The sequence below is a fragment of the Castanea sativa genome, chromosome 9 (genome assembly GCF_040712315.1).
Source record: "Castanea sativa cultivar Marrone di Chiusa Pesio chromosome 9, ASM4071231v1".
NCBI classification, from domain to species: Eukaryota; Viridiplantae; Streptophyta; class Magnoliopsida; order Fagales; family Fagaceae; genus Castanea; species Castanea sativa.
The window spans coordinates 29,724,617-29,745,181 of NC_134021.1; the positions used below are offsets into that span (position 1 = coordinate 29,724,617).

The 20,565-nt window shown below is 32.7% G+C and overlaps 1 protein-coding gene across 1 annotated transcript; it reads left to right on the top strand.

The window, feature by feature from the left end:
* The first annotated feature begins 3,895 nt into the window (after positions 1–3,895).
* LOC142610551 (glucan endo-1,3-beta-glucosidase 8-like) lies at positions 3,896–7,665 on the top strand. The gene is made up of 2 exons (XM_075782387.1): positions 3,896–4,980; positions 6,413–7,665. Exons 1-2 carry the CDS (start codon positions 4,640–4,642, stop codon positions 7,515–7,517), a joined length of 1,446 nt encoding a protein of 481 aa, XP_075638502.1. The 5' UTR covers positions 3,896–4,639; the 3' UTR covers positions 7,518–7,665.
* Positions 7,666–20,565: the final 12,900 nt, after the last annotated feature.

A 20,565-nucleotide genomic window follows, 5' to 3' on the forward strand; every position in this document is an offset into this window, starting at 1 on the left:
ATATATATAAAACAGTTTTTCATTTTTTTTAATTACAAAATTAAAAAAAAAAGAGTCCAAAATGGCGTCGTTTTGGTTAGTAAACGACAACAGTTAACAGGAGTTTAACGGAGGACTGAATTGATAAAGTGAGCGTTTGGATTTAACGTTTTCTATGTTTGCATTTACAAACACAAGAGACCCATGCTATAGTACGCTCACTAAGCCAGTGTCTGCGTTTGGCGTTTCCTTTTTTTTTTTTTATGCACGCGGATTACACTCTTCAGGAGACATCACGCACTGTTCAAGGGACCCACTACCACTTTATTCTAAAAAAAAAAAAAATTAAAAATGGGTCTCATAGTACTATTCACATATTTAAAAATTATTTTGCTACAGTGTTTTCAGTTTTCAGCAAAATAAGCGGTATTCAAACAGATCCAAAATTTGAAACTTAGAGAATTGAAATGATAAATGTTAAAATTTAAAGGGCCAGTTTTAGATTTTAGCCTTATTGTTATGTACAAACTTACCTTTGATATAAAAAAGAGCAAAGTTATATACAAAAAAAAAAAAAAGAAAAAAAAGAAGAAAGAAGAAATAATCATAAGTTTTTTTTTTTCCCACAACTGATTGAAATGAGAAGTTATAATTGGTAAACATCATTTTAACATGAACTAATCATTAACACTACTTTTATTGTAGAATACCCACAATATATCACCTTAATTATGAACAATATTTAAAAAAGGTCATGAAATTTTTGGAATCATAAAACTTATTAACTTATTGTATAAAAAAAATTGTCTTCTACATTATACAAAAGTGTCAAGTCTTTTTTAATTTTTGTTAATTTTTTTTTGCAATAATTTGACAATCGTGTCTTTAAGAAAAAAGATTTTGTACATAGAAGATAAAAGGCAACCATGAGTTATTTATTATTACTTCTCTTCCTAAGTTTTAAAATGGTAAATATTCTTTTAAAGCGATTAAGAGGAATTTCCTTGAACTTATTAGGTGTTAGTATGAATGATTATTTGAGTAGTGTTAGGGGCAAAAAATATTTCACAATATTTTCCTTAAGTTGTCAAAGAATTAAGTTATGTTTGGAATAATATTACTTTTACATAAGTTCACTACTAACATCATTTTTGCGATGCGATGATGCATAAAAAACCAGTGAGACAATCGTCCAAACAGAAGCGTTTGAAGATTTGGAAGAATGAAACAAACTATTAGGAACTCACAAAATCTCAATAAAACTAAAGTAGTAGTTTTAGGGGTTTTCACTCATACCTCAAAATGTAGAAGCCTTGGGAGGTATATAGGAGTCTGGATTTTGGGTTGATTGTCGGTCCAAAATTTCCTTAGTTTTCCATAAATGATGTGTGATGGAAGGTGTGGGAGTAATGGTGACAAGATTCTTGAGATTGGTGCCCTTGATCGGAGAACATGACGAGTTGATGGGCCAATATCTTGCGCAGGAGGTTCAGAGTTCCCATATGAGATACCTTTATTGCAAGTCTTCATACAAACTTGAGGAAAAATATTGACATAGGAAAAAGAGTAATGTTTTGGATATAATATTTTTTTATAATTTTTTTTTCAATATTTTTGGCTCAATTTGTTGTGATTTGTGTAAATATCACTTTCACATGTGTATATCATTGATTACACTTTTATTAAACACTAATTACAACATAATATTTCAATAATTATAATATATATTTTTTGAAAAATATTATTTCCTTAAGGTTATTTGACTAGCTTTTAATTTAAAACTTTTAAATACAACTTTGTAAAACCTTACTTTTTATAAAATTTTCAAAGTAAAAGTGAATTTTCAACAAAAAGAAAAGAAAAAAAATTAAATAAGCTTTTTTTTTTTTTTTTTTTGAGAAACAAAAGTTAAATAAGCTAATGCTAAAGCTATAGGTGCATTGGCAGTTGTAAAGCTTATAAAGTATGAATCCGGTGTTGCACCATCACACACTTACTTACACTTGCGGAAAAGTGTTGATTCCCTTTTGGTTTTACGTGTTTGTTTTGTTTTGTATATTTGGATTGGAGAAAACAATTAGTCCCTTACATAAAGGAATGAAGTGTAGCTCAGAAAGTGTAAAACCACATGCTATCGTTCACTTCCCACTACTCTCTCAATCCCCAACAAAACAAACAGACCCCATCTTCTAACGGCTATTCCTGATATTATTCGTCGGTCACCGACTATCTCTAAAGTGGAGAGATACTTCTTCACACGACTCATTGAGATAAGCCCTAGACAACCAAAAATGACAATCATACCCTTGGTGACTTTATGTCGACAATATTTTATTACTAAGAGAGAGTTTATATTTTAGATTAAATTCTTTTTTTTTTTGAGGGGGATTAAATTCTTTTTTTGATAGCAGATTTTCCGTTTAGTTTTTATGCATATTCTTATTACTAAGTAAGAAAATGATATCAATAGTCTATAAGAATTAATAAAAGCTTAACAAATATTTTTTTTTTTAAGAAATAAACATATATATACACATAAGGAAGAGAGAAAATATTCTAACACAAAATCACACAAATTGAACTGTTATAAAAATATTATGAAATTTTTTGTGCGGTAAGCCTATAACTTAGCATTAATTATTTATCCTTATTTATCACAAAAAACTTAGCATTAATTAATGTATTACTAACGTTTTTGTTCGTTTAAAAAAAAAAAAAAAAACGTTGTTGCTGGTTAGGCATGTAGAGGTGTCAGAAGAACAAGGTGGAAGTGGTGGGCCATATCATTGTCAATCGAAAACCTATCCAAGGGTTCGTCCTTCTTAGATCTCTGACAGCCAGGTGAGTTTAATATTTATTTATTTCTGGAAAATCCTGATATATATGGGGTAACCAAGAACGTGTGAGATGACTTCAGCTCAAAAGCCATTGATTCCTTCAATTTTAAGCAAAAAAATTAAGCTTATATTTGAAAAAAGGTTTGTGTTAACAGCCACCACCGCAACATACCTGTTAACCACAATATTTTTTACTTTTTCAAATTTTTTTTTTTTGTCATTTATGCCATTTTTTCAGTTTTATAGGTACTATTTAGTTTTTTTTTAAAACTTTTTTTGACAAATTTTTTTGTATTTTTTTTGTACTTAAGTGGTGTTTGTTAACATATACCTTGAAAGAAACCCTCTTACTTACCCTTTCGTTTCTTCTAATTTAATTTTATCTATATTATTTAAGAGATTTTTTCTGTTTATTTATTTTTTTCAAAAATACCCTTACCGTTTTATGTTTAAATAGAGACAAAATTAAAGGACAGTTCAGTAAAAATGTAACTCTAATTCTTACTAAAATATTGCCTAAAAAATAGGACCACTTTACTATAAATTTTCAAATTACTTTATCCATTTATAAATTAGAATTTAAAAATAAAAATTATATATAAAATAAAATAAAAAACACAATTTTTTTCTACAAAATAAGACCAATAAAAAAAAGTTTCATCTTCAAGTTACTCTACCTATTAAATTGGGCACTTGATGAAGCTAGTTTATTTGTGTACTTTAACATAAATAAAAATATATTATTTGTTTTCTGCCCTTTTTTAGAAAATCAATTAGTTCGAATTTATATTATTAAAGGTTAGCTTTTTAATTTAACCCCAGCAGCGCCTCCCCTTCCACTCCTCAGCTCCACTGAAAGTGATCTCTCTCTCTCTCTCTCTCTCTCTAAATTATAGCCGTTGGAGAACTCTCATCAAATGCTGCTGGTTTATTGACAGAAAGTCATCACAGGCAGGAATTAAGATTCTTACTTTTTGCACTAATTTCCGTGGTTGTTTTTGTCTTGTCCCTAATCGCTTGTCTCTATTATATTTCAATACCAAATAAAAAAGCAATACTCACGATTCACTCCCTTTCGTTTTTTTTTTTTGGCTTTAAAAGTTTTTACGCGTCTTTTGAGATATATAGGACTAGGGTAAGACTCTTAAGGAGTATCACATAAATTGAAAACCGTGTGTCTTTTTGAGTTCTTTGTCGATTCCTGTTTCTGGGTTCTCCTTCGTACTTCATGTTTTCTTGCTCTGTTTTGAATCTGCCGCTTCTTCAATAAATCAATAACGCTCTCTTTCTCTGTAACTCCAAAAATAATAGAACGCAGCACAGAACAAAAGGCTAGAGATAACCTCAACCCCTCATTCCTATTTTACATTTTAGTCCACCTATATAGCCTATAGTCCCTTCATTCTTTTCCCAATATTATACTTTAGATATTTCTGCCTTTATATATTTTTCCTTTCTTTCAAGATTATATTTTTTTTGGGTTGCTTTTGCCTTTAAATACCTATTGGATCCTTCTCAGAAAAAAGATATCTGTTGGATCCATATTCTCTCACTTTTTTTTCGTGGGAAGAAAAATTCCCTGGTTTTTCGCTGATTCCTCTCACCCACCTGCAAAAAACCGTTGCTTTTTTTCCTTCTTCCCTCTTTTCTCTCTCTTTTATTAAGGGGAAAAAAGATCCGCAGAGTTTTCTTAATATATAATAGACATATAGTATAAAATAAATCAAGCTTCTAACTTTAACTGCCTCCCTCTTTCCCAGTTAACAAAAACAGATATATATATATATTTTTATTGATTTTCCTGTGAAACTTTGGTGGGAATCATGGAGAGGCAGTGGATTTCGAGGTGGGTATTGGTTATAGGAGGAGTCTTGGGTTGTTTATGTGTTTGTGTAGAAGGGCTTGGTGTGAACTGGGGAACCATGGCAACTCACAAGTTGCCACCAAAGACAGTGGTTCAGATGCTGAAAGACAATGGTATTCAGAAGGTGAAGCTGTTTGATGCAGAGCAGAGTACAATGAGTGCTTTGGCTGGCTCTGATATTGAGGTCATGGTTGCTATTCCCAATGATCAGCTGGCTGTCATGACGGACTATGATCGTGCCAAACAATGGGTCCAGAAAAACGTCTCACGCTATCTCTTCAATGGAGGAGTTAACATCAAGTATGTGTTGAATTGTCAATATCAATTTGTATTATTCTAAATTTTATTTAAAGATATGCTCCTTTTTTTATGTTTTGTTTTTTAGTGCATCGCCATGAGCAGCACAAATATCTGGATTTTGTTTGATTAGTTCTGTTACTTTAACTTGACAAATTATTGGTTTTTTTTTTTGGGTGTCCTTTGTATTAGAAAAATTAGCTTCTTTTATGACCTAATTATTATATGGAAGAGATTGAACAATTAAAATTCTATTTCTTGGGATGTTGAGTCTATAGAGTAAAAGTATAATTATTTTGTTTATTGGTTGGATTAATTCTTCAATCTGCCATTGGGGGGGCTGTTAGGAAAAAAATTATTCCATAATTTTATGTGGCATTCAATCATGTCTTTTAAATTCTTTTCTGAAGTGATTCAGAAATCAATCAACTTGAGTGTGTTGTCATTGTTATTTCCCCATTTGATCTGGTTTTTAATTGTATTTTTATTCTATTAAAGTACAGCACATGAATTTCCTTTAAGGTCGTTTCTATTTATAATGCCTTAATTAGTTGCTGAGAAGTTGTGCACCGGTAAGGAGTAGGAAAAGGGTGCTTGGAATCTAACCAACCCAAGTCCAAATTGTTATATATTAGTATCTGTTCCAATGTTTACTTGGCAACCATTGGAAACATTAGATTCCCATCCAGAAAGTTGATTGCAATGTGATGTGTCTTTTTAAATTTTGAGATTTTGAGAGACATTAATTCTTAGAAACATAACAATAAGAGACTAGCAGGGGAAGATGAAGAAGGAAATGGAAGGGTGACTTTATTTTCTTCTTCTTTCCTTTTTGGGCATTACTTCCAGCTCTTCACCACCGACATTTGGAAGAGAGGTTAGCGGTGTTTGATAGGATAGTTAACGATGAGATTCTATTTTTTTTTTATTTCAGTATTTTTTTTTTCAATAACAGTGTACTGCAAAATATTATATTGGACACCACTTGTGAAGTGTTCATGTTTATTGAGGAGTTGAAGGATATGGATCATTATTAGATTTACTTAATTTTAGCTTTAGATGGGGGACCTAATATTTTTTACATTCTATTAACAGAAGACCATTTTGTTAGAGTGCAACCTGCACCTTTTCTTTACTGATTGGATAAACCTTTCTTGTCAATGATGTGACTTGGACCATTTGCTTAGGACAAGATCTCAAGCTTATGGTTCTTTAAAGTGCTACACCCCTGAAGATGGGCAATGTTATTAAATTTTGTTTCTTCTGTTTTAAATTTAGAAGCTGGTAAAAGTAAGGAATAATATTTAGACCTTCAATCAATGTCCTCACTTTCAAGCAAACTGGTTGTTGCTCAGCTACCTTTGCTATTCAACATACAATTTTGATTTGTCTGGTAAGCTTCTCTTTCTTATCATATTGTCTCTTTTGCACACAGGTATGCAGCAGTTGGGAATGAGCCTTTCCTGACATCCTACAATGGCTCATTCTTGAATATCACCCTCCCAGCACTTCAGAATATTCAAAACGCCCTTAATGAAGCTGGTGTTGGAGACAAAATTAAGGCCACTGTGCCTTTAAATGCTGATGTCTACTTCTCTCCAACGACCTCTGCCTATCCCTCTGCTGGAAGGTTTCGGGCCGATATCGCTGACTTAATGACTCAGATTGTCCAGTTTCTAAGCAAGAATAATGCACCTTTTACTGTAAACATTTATCCTTTCCTAAGTCTTTATGGTAATGATAATTTCCCAATTGACTATGCCTTCTTTGATGGAGTAAGCCAGCCCGTCGTTGATGTTAATGGGATCCAATACACCAATGTGTTCGATGCTAACTTTGATACCTTGGTTTCTGCTCTGAAAGCTGTTGGAATTTCTAACATGACCATTATTGTAGGGGAGGTTGGGTGGCCTACAGATGGGGACAAGAATGCTAATGTAGGTAGCGCTTATAGATTTTACAACGGGCTTATAGCAAAACTTGCAGGCAATAAGGGTACCCCACTACACCCTGGATATATAGAAGTTTACTTGTTTGGTCTTATAGATGAGGATGCCAAGAGTGTTGCTCCGGGAAATTTTGAACGCCATTGGGGAATTTATAGGTATGATGGGCAGCCAAAATATGCGATAGATGTTTCTGGTCAGGGTCAAAATAAATTTCTTGCACCTGCACAGAATGTGGAATATCTTCCCAACAAATGGTGTGTGTTCAATACAAATGCCAAAGATCTGAGCAAACTAGCAGACAACATAAATTTTGCTTGCACCTTTGCGGATTGCACCACACTTGGATATGGGTCCTCTTGTAATAATTTGGATGCTAATGGGAATGCCTCGTATGCATTTAATATGTATTTCCAGATACAAAATCAGGATCCAATGGCTTGTAATTTTCAAGGGTTGGCCCAAGTGACTACACAGAATATCTCACAAGCAAATTGCAATTTTACCATTCAGATAGTTGCATCTTCTTCTTCACGGGGGTCTTCACTGGTGACTTCAGTATTTATAACTCTCTTCGTGTTTCTGTTGGTATAGAATTGGTTTTGTAGATATATCAGGTGTACTGTAATTTTATTTTTGTTAGTTTCTATTGTTACAACTTTTTGGATTATTTTTACTATGCAGATTCATTTAATAAAAAACTTCCTAGGATCTATAAATCGTATTGCTAATAAGCATCAAATTCTTTGTATGTGGGGTTAGATTTGTTATGATGTGATGAAAGATCCTACAGTGGTCTTGGTTATCTGAATCAAAAAACTTGAAACATGTTTAGATCCGCTTTGCTTTCTCTAGAAGATTTCTTTGATGTTAATTCAATTGGATAAAGTTTAGTTACAAAATTGGTTGTAGTCTAAAGCTACAACCTTACTCAATAAAATAAAAATTACTATATAATTCAAAAATCTAATCGTTGAATTGCATGTTCTTTACGCTCTTAATACACATGTCAAATTTTGTGTCAATCGGAAATTATTTACTATATGATCTATAAGCTTATATTTTATGCATAATTTTAAACTACAAAAACTTGCAATTTAAACAATTTATTAATGACATAGTTATTGATCTTTAATTTTTTAGAAATTTTGCAAGTATTGAGGATATAAGAAAAAGATGTAATTCAATGGTAGATTTGTCAAAATTCACCTCCAATAAAAATATATTAGGTAAGGTTATATAGTTTTAGGTTATAACCAATTTTGTAGCTACACTTTGTCCAATTCAATCAGTCTAGAGACAATTTTTTTTACACAATTGTTAATGTGGTAAGTTGTTAACAATAGATAATAAAGTGATTTCAGTAATATATTAATAGAAATATATTAATTGAAGAGAGAAGGATGAACTTTTATTCTTACAACTATCTTTTTGAACTAGATAGTTCCCGGTGCACATTCTATAGATACTGTAAAAGCCAACTCATGTTTCCACTCTCTATTTTCATTTTGAAGATGTATCAGGATCCATTGCTCAAACCAAATCAAGCAAACGTTATGGAAGTTCCTAAATTGTGTGCAATAAGAGTAGTGCCAAAGGCACCCTATGATTTAATAATAATAAATGGAAAATTGGCTGTGAAAATAAATAGCATTTGCTATCACAAGAAGTTGATTACATCAGTTTACCAATGCTGAGCTCAGTGACTTGATGAGCTTTTAAAAGTTAGGAAATTCTTCCAAGCCTAGTGATGAAAGCTTTTAGAAAGTGAAGGTAAGTGAGTGAAAAAGCATTTTGTTCTAATGTTATTGGCAATTGAATCATGAGGTTTTGATTCTTTTAAATGCTACTCTGGGAAGAAATGATTACCCATCATGCCAGTAATGAGAGACGCAAGCTCGTTATACTGTTTTTGGACGATTAATCATTGGGCTTTATAGGAGTCAAATGCCATACTCTCATTGTTCCGGTACATGTATACATTTGTACTCAAATTGACACTAAAAGCACTAGCAATAGTGGTGCTAAATAGTTATATTGCTATTTTTAGCACCACTAATACTTACAATGCATGCTACAACAATAGTGCTATAGTTAATTTTTTTTAACTACTTGCTACGGTGCATGGCTATTTAGAGCATCTACATCAGTAGATGTAAACATTTACAAAATACATAAAGTAACAAATTTTACACATTTTACCCTAACAATCTTCTACATCAGTCCTTCTAAAACTGTGTATATTTACACATTTGCTATAGTAACGTGCATATATGCATGGTTAGAGCATCCACATCAGTAGATGCAAATTTTCCTTCTATTCTGCATAAAAAAACCTACTTTTTTTATTTTACACTCTCATTTTTACAAAACACCTATATTAGTTTGTCTATTCTACGCCTTCTTTTATTTAAATATTATTTTTCTCATATTTTTTATTATTATTTCACAACTACCCATGGCCCCACCATCTTTAACCCACACGCCAACCATATCTGATCTCTATCTCTATCTCTTTCTTTTTCTTTTTCTCTTTGTTCTTTTTTTCTTTTCCTTCTCCTTTTTTCTTCTTCTCCGTTTTTCCTTCTTCAGCATCTTCTTATTTCTTCTTCTTCTGCTAATGCTAAAACAAGAAGTTAAAGAGAGAAAACTCTTGGTAGGTAAGTATTTTTTTTTTTTTGAGAAGATGGTGGGTAAGCTTAAAAAGAAAATAAATTTAATATTTTGGTCTGGGTACATTCAGGGCCGGCCCAACAAAATTTGGGGCCTAAGGCGGAAATTTTATATGAAGCATTTTTATATGTAAACATTAATTAAATAAATATATATAATACAAATTAAATTAAGACTAATTTGATGTAAATATAGAAATTGATGAATAATAATAATTAAACTAAGGTTAATTTCATACAGAGAATTGAATATCATAGTTGAACTATAAATTTAAACAAAAAAAACTAGAAAAAATATTATTTTTTTAAAAAAAAAACTTATTATAACTTGGATATATAACTATGCATAGTTAAGTACAGTTGTAACCTAAATTTTAATTTATATATTCTTTTTAAGAGAAAGAGATAGATAAATATTATTTGGTGCGTGGCTTTGTAGGATATTAGTTTACAAAAATTAAGATCTCAAACTATTAGAGGAGATTAATCATCATTGATGTTCTATCACATTTGCAGCATTTTTTTTTGAAACATTTTAGGGTTTCAATTGGTTTTAATTTCTATTGGTCTCCTATTTTGGAAGCCTTGTTAGAAATGAACAATTGGTTTTAAAAATGTTCACAATATAATGTTATAATGACTATAATTGATAAAATTCAACAACTTAATTTATTTGTGTTTGAACTAATTTTTTTATGTGATTGGTGACATGTTAGTTAAATTTAAACTTAAACCTATAGTAAAATTTGTAGTATCTTTAACATCACTTAAAAAAAGTACTAATTATTTTAAAAATATTATATTTTTATAAAATTTTGGGCCTTTACAAATGAAAATGGGCCTTTTTTTAGTAGGGAATTTTTTTTTTGGTTGTGGGGCCTTAGGCCTAGGCCTAAGTTGCCTAGGCCTTGAGCCAGCACTGGGTACATTGAAGAGGCTGTGATAAAGTACTCAGAGGCTTTAAGTTGTTGCTGAGGAACACTAAAGCCGCCATTGGTGACGCTTGTTCTTCTACTATTTCTACATTTTCTTCTTGTTCTTTTGCAATTTTGGTTTGATTATTTATATGGGTTTGATGATTTTTTTTTAGGAGAGGGTTTGATGAATTTGAGATCTTGGTTTAGATCAAGTTTGAAGAATTTTATGATTTGTTGTTGGATTTAAGAGAAGACAAAAGGATTAAGAGGGTAGAGGAAGAGAGAGATCAGATGAGAGAGGAGAGACCATTAGATGAGAGATGATAGGGGGGAGAGAAAAAAAATTTAAAATAATAAATAGAAGAGCTACAGTAACCGTGCATATATGCAAGGTTACTATAGCAATTGTGCATAAATGCACATTTTTACACCACTGATGTGGGTGTTTTTTTTCTCAAAATATGTAAAATGAGCAACTTTTTCTATTTTTCCATGTACTGATGCTAATGCTCTTACTGTGGCTTATGTATACCATTATTTTATTAATTTAATGTTTTGCGCCTTTTTCTTTTTCTCTCTTCTTTGTGCAAAACAAATTGACTTCTCTCCTCATTGTCTTTTTCCTCAGATACACACAAACACAAACACAAACACAAACACGCAGACAAATCAACACAGGGTTGGTGTTGGTCACTTGTGGATCGATGGATTGGTGATGGTGGCACTAGATTAGAGTTCGTGGGTCGACGGAAATGGGTTGAGATGCTTGTGAATCGTTGTTGGCAGCAGAGATCGGTGCTTATGGGTCGACGAGAATGGGTTTTGATGCTTATGGATTGGTGCTAGCGGCAAAGATCGGTGCTTGTGGGTTTTAATTCTAGTGGTGCTGGTGGGTTTTGATTCTTGTGGTTTTTGTGGTGGAGATTGGTGCTTGTGGTGGATAAATGATTTGACCATGAGAGGAAAAGAAGAAGATGCTTGTGGAGGGAGGTGATTTGACCGTGAGGAAAGGAAGAAGGAGGAGTTTACCGTGAAAGGAAGAAGAAAGAATTAGAAGAAGGACAAAGATTGGTCTGAGTCTCTATGAGATGAGATAAGAACAAAGAAAAAAGGATAAGTACAAAAGAAAAGATAAAAAGATAGGGAAAAAATAAAAATAAAAATAAAAATAAAAAAATAAAAAAATTATTATTTAAATAGAAGGGATTATAAAATAGATGAACTGATGTGAGTATTTTGGAAAAGTGGTAAAGTAGGTTTTTATTGTAAAATAAACGGAAAAATTTGGCCGGGCTGATGTAATTGCTCTTATGGCAGTGCACTGTAGCAAGTAGCTAAAAAAAAAAATATTAAACTCTCTCTTCTCTCATTAAAAAATATTTTATCTTTTCTTTCTTTTTCTCTCTCTCTCTCTCTCTCTCTCTCTCTCTCTCCGGCTTCTCTTCTTTCTTCCTTTTTCCTTCTCATTTGTTTTTTCTCTCTCCCTCATCGCTAAAACCAACATTCAAAAGCAAGAAATCAATTAGTGACCAAAAAAGATAAACAAAGAAATCGAAGATCGGTGAGGTTCGAAATTTTTTTTGAGAATTGTGAGTTGTACGAACCAGATGTCTTGGAAGGTGAAAGATTGAGGGAGGAGCGAGTCGAGGACTTAGATAGCCTTGGACTAGTCCTGAGAGCTACAGAGCTTGGTGAGCTCGACTCCCTCATCGCCGAGACCCATCTCGCCCGGTCCTCCACGCCGCCGACCCACCTCCCTACAGCTACGGCTTCTTTCATCAAGGTCTCTTATTCACCGTCCAATCGGTTTTCCAAGGTTGTTTTTTGTTATTACTTCACTGCATCACCGTTTTTGTTTTTGTTTTTGAGATTTGGCTTTTTTTGTTTTTGAATTTTGTTGATTTTTTGTTCGGTTTTATTGTTTTTCTAATCGGAAATGTAATTTTGTTAAGGCGTTTGGTTGCCGAGAAAATTTTCCGAAATGAAAGAGATCTTTTTTTGTTGTTGTTGTTATTAGCAACTTCAAAACTCAAGCACCACAAGGAGAGTAAAAACCAGTTCAATTTGGCTGAGTTTCTAATGTGAGTTTAATTAGATTTTTAGATCATATATTTCTCTTTGTGTGTGTGTATATCAAAGCTTGATACTCTTCTTTTAACTAGTTTTTTTTTTTTTTTTTAATTTTTTTTGTTGAGGTGTTTGGTTGGTGAGAAAATGTTGCAAAATGAAGGAAATCATTATCAAAAGGAAACTTTATTACTATAAAAAATATCAAAATCAGTTCAATTTGGTCAAGTTAGCTTGAGTTTGATTTTTTTTTTTTTTGGTGGTGATTTGTGTGGTGGTTTTTGGCTAATTTGGATTTTTGGCAGTGGTTGTTGGATTGTTGTGGGAGGTTGTTCTTGCTTGGTAGTGGTTGTGGATTGTGCCATTGATCGGTTTGTGGTGTTTTTTTGGTAGTGAGATGTATTATTTTATTGTGATGTTTATATTATTTTATTGTGTTGAAAGCTAAAATAGATTCACTGCTGCTGGATATTTTGTAAAATGAGTAGGTAAAATAGATAAAGTAACTTTTTATGGTGCCAAATAGCTAAAAAAATAGCTCCACTGCTGTGGATGCTTTAATGAGTGGCGATACTCATATGTGTGATACCAATTTTGTTATAAAATTATTATAAACAAATGAGGTTATTGAGTTATTAAGTCATGTGTTTCACTTTGTTATAAAAAAAAGGCGAAAACCATATTTTCAGGCGATTCCCACTTTGGTCTCTATCTTTTATTTTCATTGCTTTTAGTCCCTATTTAGAAAAACACCATCCATTTTAGTCATTTTTGTCATTGTCCTAACGGCAAAGTCCTAGGTGGTAGACGAAACTATTAAAATAATAATAAAATTTTTATTTTGGCATTAAAAAATGCCACGTCAGCATCTAAATTAAAAAAATTTATTAATTTTAACTAAATAAAAAAATTAAAAACTGAATTAAAAACCAAAAATCACATGAATTGAGATCTAGATGTGTCTTGAATAAAAACACAAACCCAAATCTAAGAACACCAACCCAGAAATTAAAATAAAAAAAAACCAACAAACAACTATTCAACATCGAATTTTCATTTTCTTATCTCTCTCTCCCTCTTTGGGTCAAACTCCTCTCTCTCCCTCCTAGCTTTCTCTTATTTCTTTTTCTCTTTAAGTTTAGGTTGTAGTTTTTGGGATATGGCTTTGATCTGGGTTTAGAGAAAGAGAAGCTGAGATGTGGTTTGGATTTGGGCAGAGAGAGAGGGGCTGAGATTGGCGGTGGTTTGCATGTGGGTTTAAAGAGAGGGACTAAGATTGGTGGTGATTTGGAGTAGATCAAGGGGAAGGAACCTCTGAACCAGCCCTTTCGCTTTTTGGGTTTTTCCTCAACCAACACCGAGTAGAGTCAGGGGCATTTTCTGTGGGTATTTGACCCGATCTTCATCAACAACGAGCAGAGGAAGGACTAACGGAAAGTCACCTGTTTGGGTTTGAGAATTTTGGGGATTTTGGTTTGTTTTTCCTATGGGTATTTGACTCGATATTCATCAACCATTCATTTTCTCACTCACACAATTCAATCGATCTAGATTTTTTGTGTTTGTTTCCCAAGAAAATTTATGGGTTTGAAGGTTAAGGTTTACTTTGTTGATCGGTTTGGTTGTTGGGTTTATTGGTTTTATGGGTTTGGTTGTTTTGCTAGAGATTTGGGTTTGGTTCTTTGTTGGGTTTATTGTTAAGGTTTTATTTTTTATTTGTTTATTTGGGTGATTGGTTTATGAAGTTCATTTGTGCTTGATTCTCGATGCTGGGTTGTGTGTGTGTGTTTTTTAATTTTTTTTGCAATTGAATATGAATCTATTTATTTTTTATTGATGCTTGTGTGTTAGATTTGAGTTTGTGTTCTTGTTGTTTTTGTTCAAGACATACTTAGATCTCAATTCAGGTGATTTTTGGTTTTTAATTTTTTTTATTTAGTTAAAATTAATAAATTATTATTTTTAATTTGAATGCTAACGTGGCATTTTTTATTACCAAAATAAAATTTATTATTATTATTTTAATAATTCTGTTTGCCACCTAGGACTTTGCCATTAGGGCACTGACGGAAAGGACTAAAATGGATGGCGTTTTTCTAAATAGGGACTAAAAGCGGTGAAAATAAAATATAAGAACCAAAGTGGGAATCACTTGAAAATGTAGGGACGAAAATGTGATTTTCATCCAAAAAAAAGGAAAAATAAAAGTCATGTGTTTCACATTCATCACTTGGGTAAATTTGGCACATTGAGTGTTTACCAAAAGTATAGGTGTATATAGGTTGAGTTGGATTGGTTTTGGAGGTGTGAGTAATATGTTGAGTTTCGATTATTGTAGTGTAGCAATTGTTTTTGACTTATTTAAGAAACCGACAAGGTCAATACAACCCAAAAGCCTCTTTCAAAATCGATCGTACTATGAGGACGTTTGGATAGCGCGTTTGCGCGTCCACGTCCACGTCTACGTTTGGCCTCTTCTTCTTTTTTTTTTTTTTTTTTTTTTTTTTTTTTTTTTCAAGCGCGTCTGTCACTGTTCATTGGCAATGAACAGTGATTTTAGTCCAATGAACAGTAATTTTTGGCATGAACAGTACTTTTTTCACATTTAAAAATTATTTTGCTACAGTGTTTTCAGTTTTCAGCAATAAGTTCTATCCAAACGGACCCTATATGTATTTTTTTTGAGAAGGCGATCGTACTGAATTGTGTACACCACACCCATACTGATTAACGAAAGCTAAGCGGTGCATATCATTGGGTTGGATTAGTTTCGGAATTTTCTCAACCCAACCCACCTCATCAATTAGGAAAATTATCAATTTGAGCCATACCTACTTGTAGTAATTGGGTCGGTTGTCTGTATTATTTATATTATTAGGCCCACTCAAAACGTTTTTATCGTTAATAAAATTGAATTAATTTGAATTGAGTCTTCATTAATAGAAGCCTACTAAAATTGACAATTGTCTAATGATGTAAAATATGATACTAATAAGTCAGGTTAGTTGGGACTCATTGTTTGTAAAAATCCAAAATCAAAACCAAAATTGAATCAACCTGACAAAATTCTGAATTCCTGAGACCCAACCAACCCAAGCCTTTGGACTGATTGGATTCATTGGGTTATTCGGATCTCCCAAAGCACAAGCTAGATTTGATATTATCACAAATGTTCACGTCAATATATAACTGGATTGTTCTAGAATTTGCAAGACCCGAGCATCAACTTATCTAAGAATTTCTTCCATTACACATGCAATAGTTATGCACATATTGGAAAAAATATTTAGTCATAATAGACTAGCATGATAGTCTTAGCCAAAATAAAATAAAAATTTGGGTACATTTCATTATACCCAACTCAACCCATAGCCTGTGTGCTGCAAGTTCCTCCCATGTACATCTCTTTTGGAATTGAGTAATTTGAAGACCATATTTTTTATTACATTTTTTAAAACTATTTTATATAGTAGATTGTAACAAGTTGTTTGTCATTTTTACATCAACTCATTATTTTTTTTCTTTACTATTCATAGTTTAATAACCCATTAGAACTATAACCCTCGCCACTCCCCAACGACCCAAAAGGCCTTTTCGGCATTTGAAAGCATTTGATAATTGGTCCCATGGATGAATTCCCCCAAAGGGTTCTCCATTTGGATGAAAAATGCTGCTGGTCAGTTGGGTGTTTTTACTTAGACGGGGCCTCCTGGAAACTACCAGGCCAGCTCTAACTTCTAAGTCAACAGGCCCTCTCTCTTTCTCTCTCTTTCTGGTGTTTCAATTTCCAAAGGTTAATGGAGCACTTTGATGAACCACTTGGCACACAAAAGTTACAAAACATTATTTATAAAAAAAAATAATTAACGCTCGGATTTGTGTTAAAAACACAAGAGCTATTTAGACCCCAAATTAAAAATTATGACTCGGTTGATTTTGCTCTAACTTATCTAAGTGAAGATAAGTCTTAGCCAAAATAGACTAGCATGATAGTCTTAGCCAAAATAAAATAAAAATTTGGGTACATTTCATTATACCCAACTCAACCCATAGCCTGTGTGCTGCAAGTTCCTCCCATGTACATCTCTTTTGGAATTGAGTAATTTGAAGACCATATTTTTTATTACATTTTTTAAAACTATTTTATATAGTAGATTGTAACCAGTTGTTTGTCACTTTTACATCAACTCATTATTTTTTTCTTTACTATTCATAGTTTAATAACCCATTAGAACTATAACCCTCGCCACTCCCCAACGACCCAAAAGGCCTTTTCGGCATTTGAAAGCATTTGATAATTGGTCCCATGGATGAATTCCCCCAAAGGGTTCTCCATTTGGATGAAAAATGCTGCTGGTTAGTTGGGTGTTTTTACTTAGACGGGGCCTCCTGGAAACTACCAGGCCAGCTCTAACTTCTAAGTCAACAGGCCCTCTCTCTTTCTCTCTCTTTCTGGTGTTTCAATTTCCAAAGGTTAATGGAGCACTTTGATGAACCACTTGGCACACAAAAGTTACAGAACATTATTTATAAAAAAAAATATGAATGCTAGGATTTGTGTTAAAAACACAAGAGCTATTTAGACCCCAAATTAAAAATTATGACTCGGTTGATTTTGCCCTAACTTATCTAAGTGAAGAAACAAGAATAAATGCGAACAAAAAAACAATACAACTACTCTAAGCCATATTCAACAAAACATAGCAGTAAAATGAACGCTAAAAGAGTAGGGAAGAGAGATGCAAATACAAGATAACACTCTGATGTGTTATCGAAGAGGAAATCGAAAAACTCGGCGAAAAACCTCTCCACCGCCCTCCAGGTGGTAAATCGATTCACTAGACAATAAGTTGGGATACACGAATAGTAAGAGACCCTCTAAGCTTAATCTACCTAATGTACCTAAGCCCTCCAAACTCCTACCCCAACAAGGCTTCTTAGAACCGTGTCTTGTTTAACTTTCTGGATCCCGCAATACTCCCGATTGCATCTGCCAAACTTCACCGGCTTCTTTTAGCAAATCCCTAAAGCTTCCCAATCTCCAAAACACTCTCTACACTCTGAAAAGGTATGTGTTGTGTTTGGGTATAAATCTCCTCTCAAGGTATGGCAATAGGAGAGGGAAGCAGAAGAGGCTAGAATGATTTCTCACTAAGGTTGAGTAGCTCTCTCTCTCTAAAAGATGGGTGTGGGTGTTGTAGAAAACCTATCTAGGGTTTTTCTCTCTGAATGACCTCTTATACTTTTGTGGGTAATGAGGATATATATATATTATGGATGAAGGGTAAGAAAGTCACACTTAAAAATCCTCTAGGCAGAGAGTTTCGTGGGTATCTCGCGGGAAGGCCTTACTCGCGAGACACTCGTGAAATCCTCCAGGCTGGCACAACTCTTCAGCTTCCAATCATGTGCTTCTCACATGCCCTTTTGCGGGAACCCTTCTTGCGAACTTCTTGCGAGCTAGTTGCGAAAAGCACTGATTTTCAATTAAGCTTGAGTCTTCACCAACTTAATACTAAACTCAATACAATAAAATCCCACAAAATACAAAGAACAAAATTAAAGCAAATACAACACTTTTTGTCATGGAATAAAGTCAACATAAAATATAGTTGTAAATCACAATTTTACAAAATAAAAAAATAAAATAGAACATTTCAAAACCTCTACAACGAGAATCCCCGATCCCACACCTAAATATAAGCTTACTTGTTAACTTTTGGTTGGAATTTAGCTTTTTCAAATAAATATGGTAAATCTATGTAAAAATGTTAAAATCTAATTAAAAGTTGACACATAAACAAAGTGTGAATTGAGGTGTGTCTTTAGCATTTCTTCCCTACCAACACAACAATGACACCGTGCTTCTCTAGTGGATGTGAATGTGATAAGTGAAAAGTGAAAATTTATAATATTTTACAGACCTTCTTGTGCACACTCTGCACATATAGAAATAGTAACTTAACTTTTCTAAAAAAAAGAAATACTAACTTAAAATTGAAGCGAATTCAAGATTTCAATGCAAATTTTTGCGTAAAATTAAAATCTGTAACAAGGTGTCCATAAATTAACAATTCAGCCAGCAAACCAAAGCACTTCCTATGCATAATAAATTAATAATTAGTGCATCGGCACTTTATCTGAAAAGTGATACGGTCATACATGTGATCTTTGACTTAAGAAAATTTCATTTTAAATTTAAATTTCGATTAGTGGAAACTTGAAAATTGCTCATCAACGTTAAATTCATCAATCATTAGGAAAAAGAAGGTATCATTTAAAACATTAATGGTGCGCATATTAAATAGACTGACATTATCTTTTTTGGGATGATCTCTAATTGTTGGTTGATTTTCTTCTAAGTACTACTTAATTTCTTTTCTTTTTTAGTACTTAAATTTTGTTTTTCATTTCTTTTAACATCCACACAAGATAATGAGGTTCAACTAGTTTCATACCTACATCTAAAAGGGAAATTTTAACCAAAGTTCAATAAGATATAGATTACAACTACACGATTAACTTTCATAAATGGATTCAGATCCTCTAGAGTTCCTAGGGTACTCTATCAAGTAGAGTTCATTAAATCCTAACCACTCTTTAATGATTTAATGGTCTAGATTTTGCCATGTCAGTATTTCATTAACAATCATCTTAATTGTTTTGTTTACAACATTATTTTATTATTTCAAGAATATTATTAATGAAATGCTGACATGGCAGAATCTAAACCATTAAATCATTAAAGAGTGGTTAGGATTTAATGAACTTTACTGGTAGAGTACCCTAAGAACTCTAGAGGATCTGAATCCTCATAAATCATATTCACAAACAAGGACGAAACCAGAGTTTTTTTCATCGTGGACAAAGCATGAATAAAAAAAAAAATTGAAATTTAAGAATAAATGATATATTAGGATTCAAGAATAAATTAATGCATAAAAAATAAAACTTGTAAGTACTTAAAAATAAAGGCCCAAACCCACTAAAAACAATGATACCTTACCCTTTATACCAAACCCAAACAATAGAATTTCTAAGAGAGTGAGAAAAATATTTCAATTGTAACTCTAAACAAAGTCCTGGAATGTAGCCGAAGAGATTAGAATGATAGAGAAGAGAAATTTTAAGTAGTGATTGGTAGTAATGCTCTCCTTGGGTTAGTTCGAGGATTAATTTCTTATTTACGAGTATTACAAGTTCTAGACCAAATTATACACTGTTCACTTCCTTGCTTTTTTGTTTCTTAGAGAAAGATAAAATCCATCTTTGTTTTTGGGATGCTTTCTTCCTTTTATATCCTTCCTCCTTACATTCTAACCCTCCACCTGTATGCCTCAAGGCATTTTTCAGAATATTTGTTCCATCAAAACTCTGCTGAAGGTGGTAGAAGGGGCTGCTAGCTGTGAAGTTACTGTTCAGGTGTCATTTCCACATTAATGCAGCTGATATGGTTGGTGGAAGGCATTTAATGTGGATGTAAGAAATATCTCTTTTAAGAAGCTTCCTCTCACATCCTTTACCCCCATCGTGGTTCTCTTCCCCCTCCATGGTCCTTCATAGGATATTAAATGCCCATGCTTCTACTTCCATCCTCGGGTTAACGAAATCTCGGAGTTTACTCAACTCTTCGGACTAGCATGCAAACCATTCTTTGATCGATCCCTCTTCGGTCCTCAGACCCCCCACAAAACGAATATCTACTAAATGTTAACAAAATATAAATAAAAGGAAAGTTACAATACATAACTCAATGGTTCTCAATACATTTCAAATCAATCATCTTTCAATACAGAACTTGATATTCTTTTAAATTTTTCTAAAATCATTTATAATATATTATAGACTAAATTTCATAGCAATTTTCCTTTTGGTGTACCAAATTAAAGAGTTCTTTAGAAAAATTCTTCATTTTTTTTATGAACCTAGTTGTGATAATATTTATGGTTAAATACGTTCTGTAGTTTATTGTAGAAATTAGAAGAA

Excerpts from the sequence above, each read along its gene's own strand:
- LOC142610551 (XM_075782387.1), top strand. The coding sequence starts at position 4,640 with ATGGAGAGGCAGTGGATTTCGAGGTGGGTATTGGTTATAGGAGGAGTC. Across the intron at positions 4,981-6,412 it reads AATGGAGGAGTTAACATCAA|GTATGCAGCAGTTGGGAATG; the intron begins GTATGTGTTGAA and ends TTTTGCACACAG.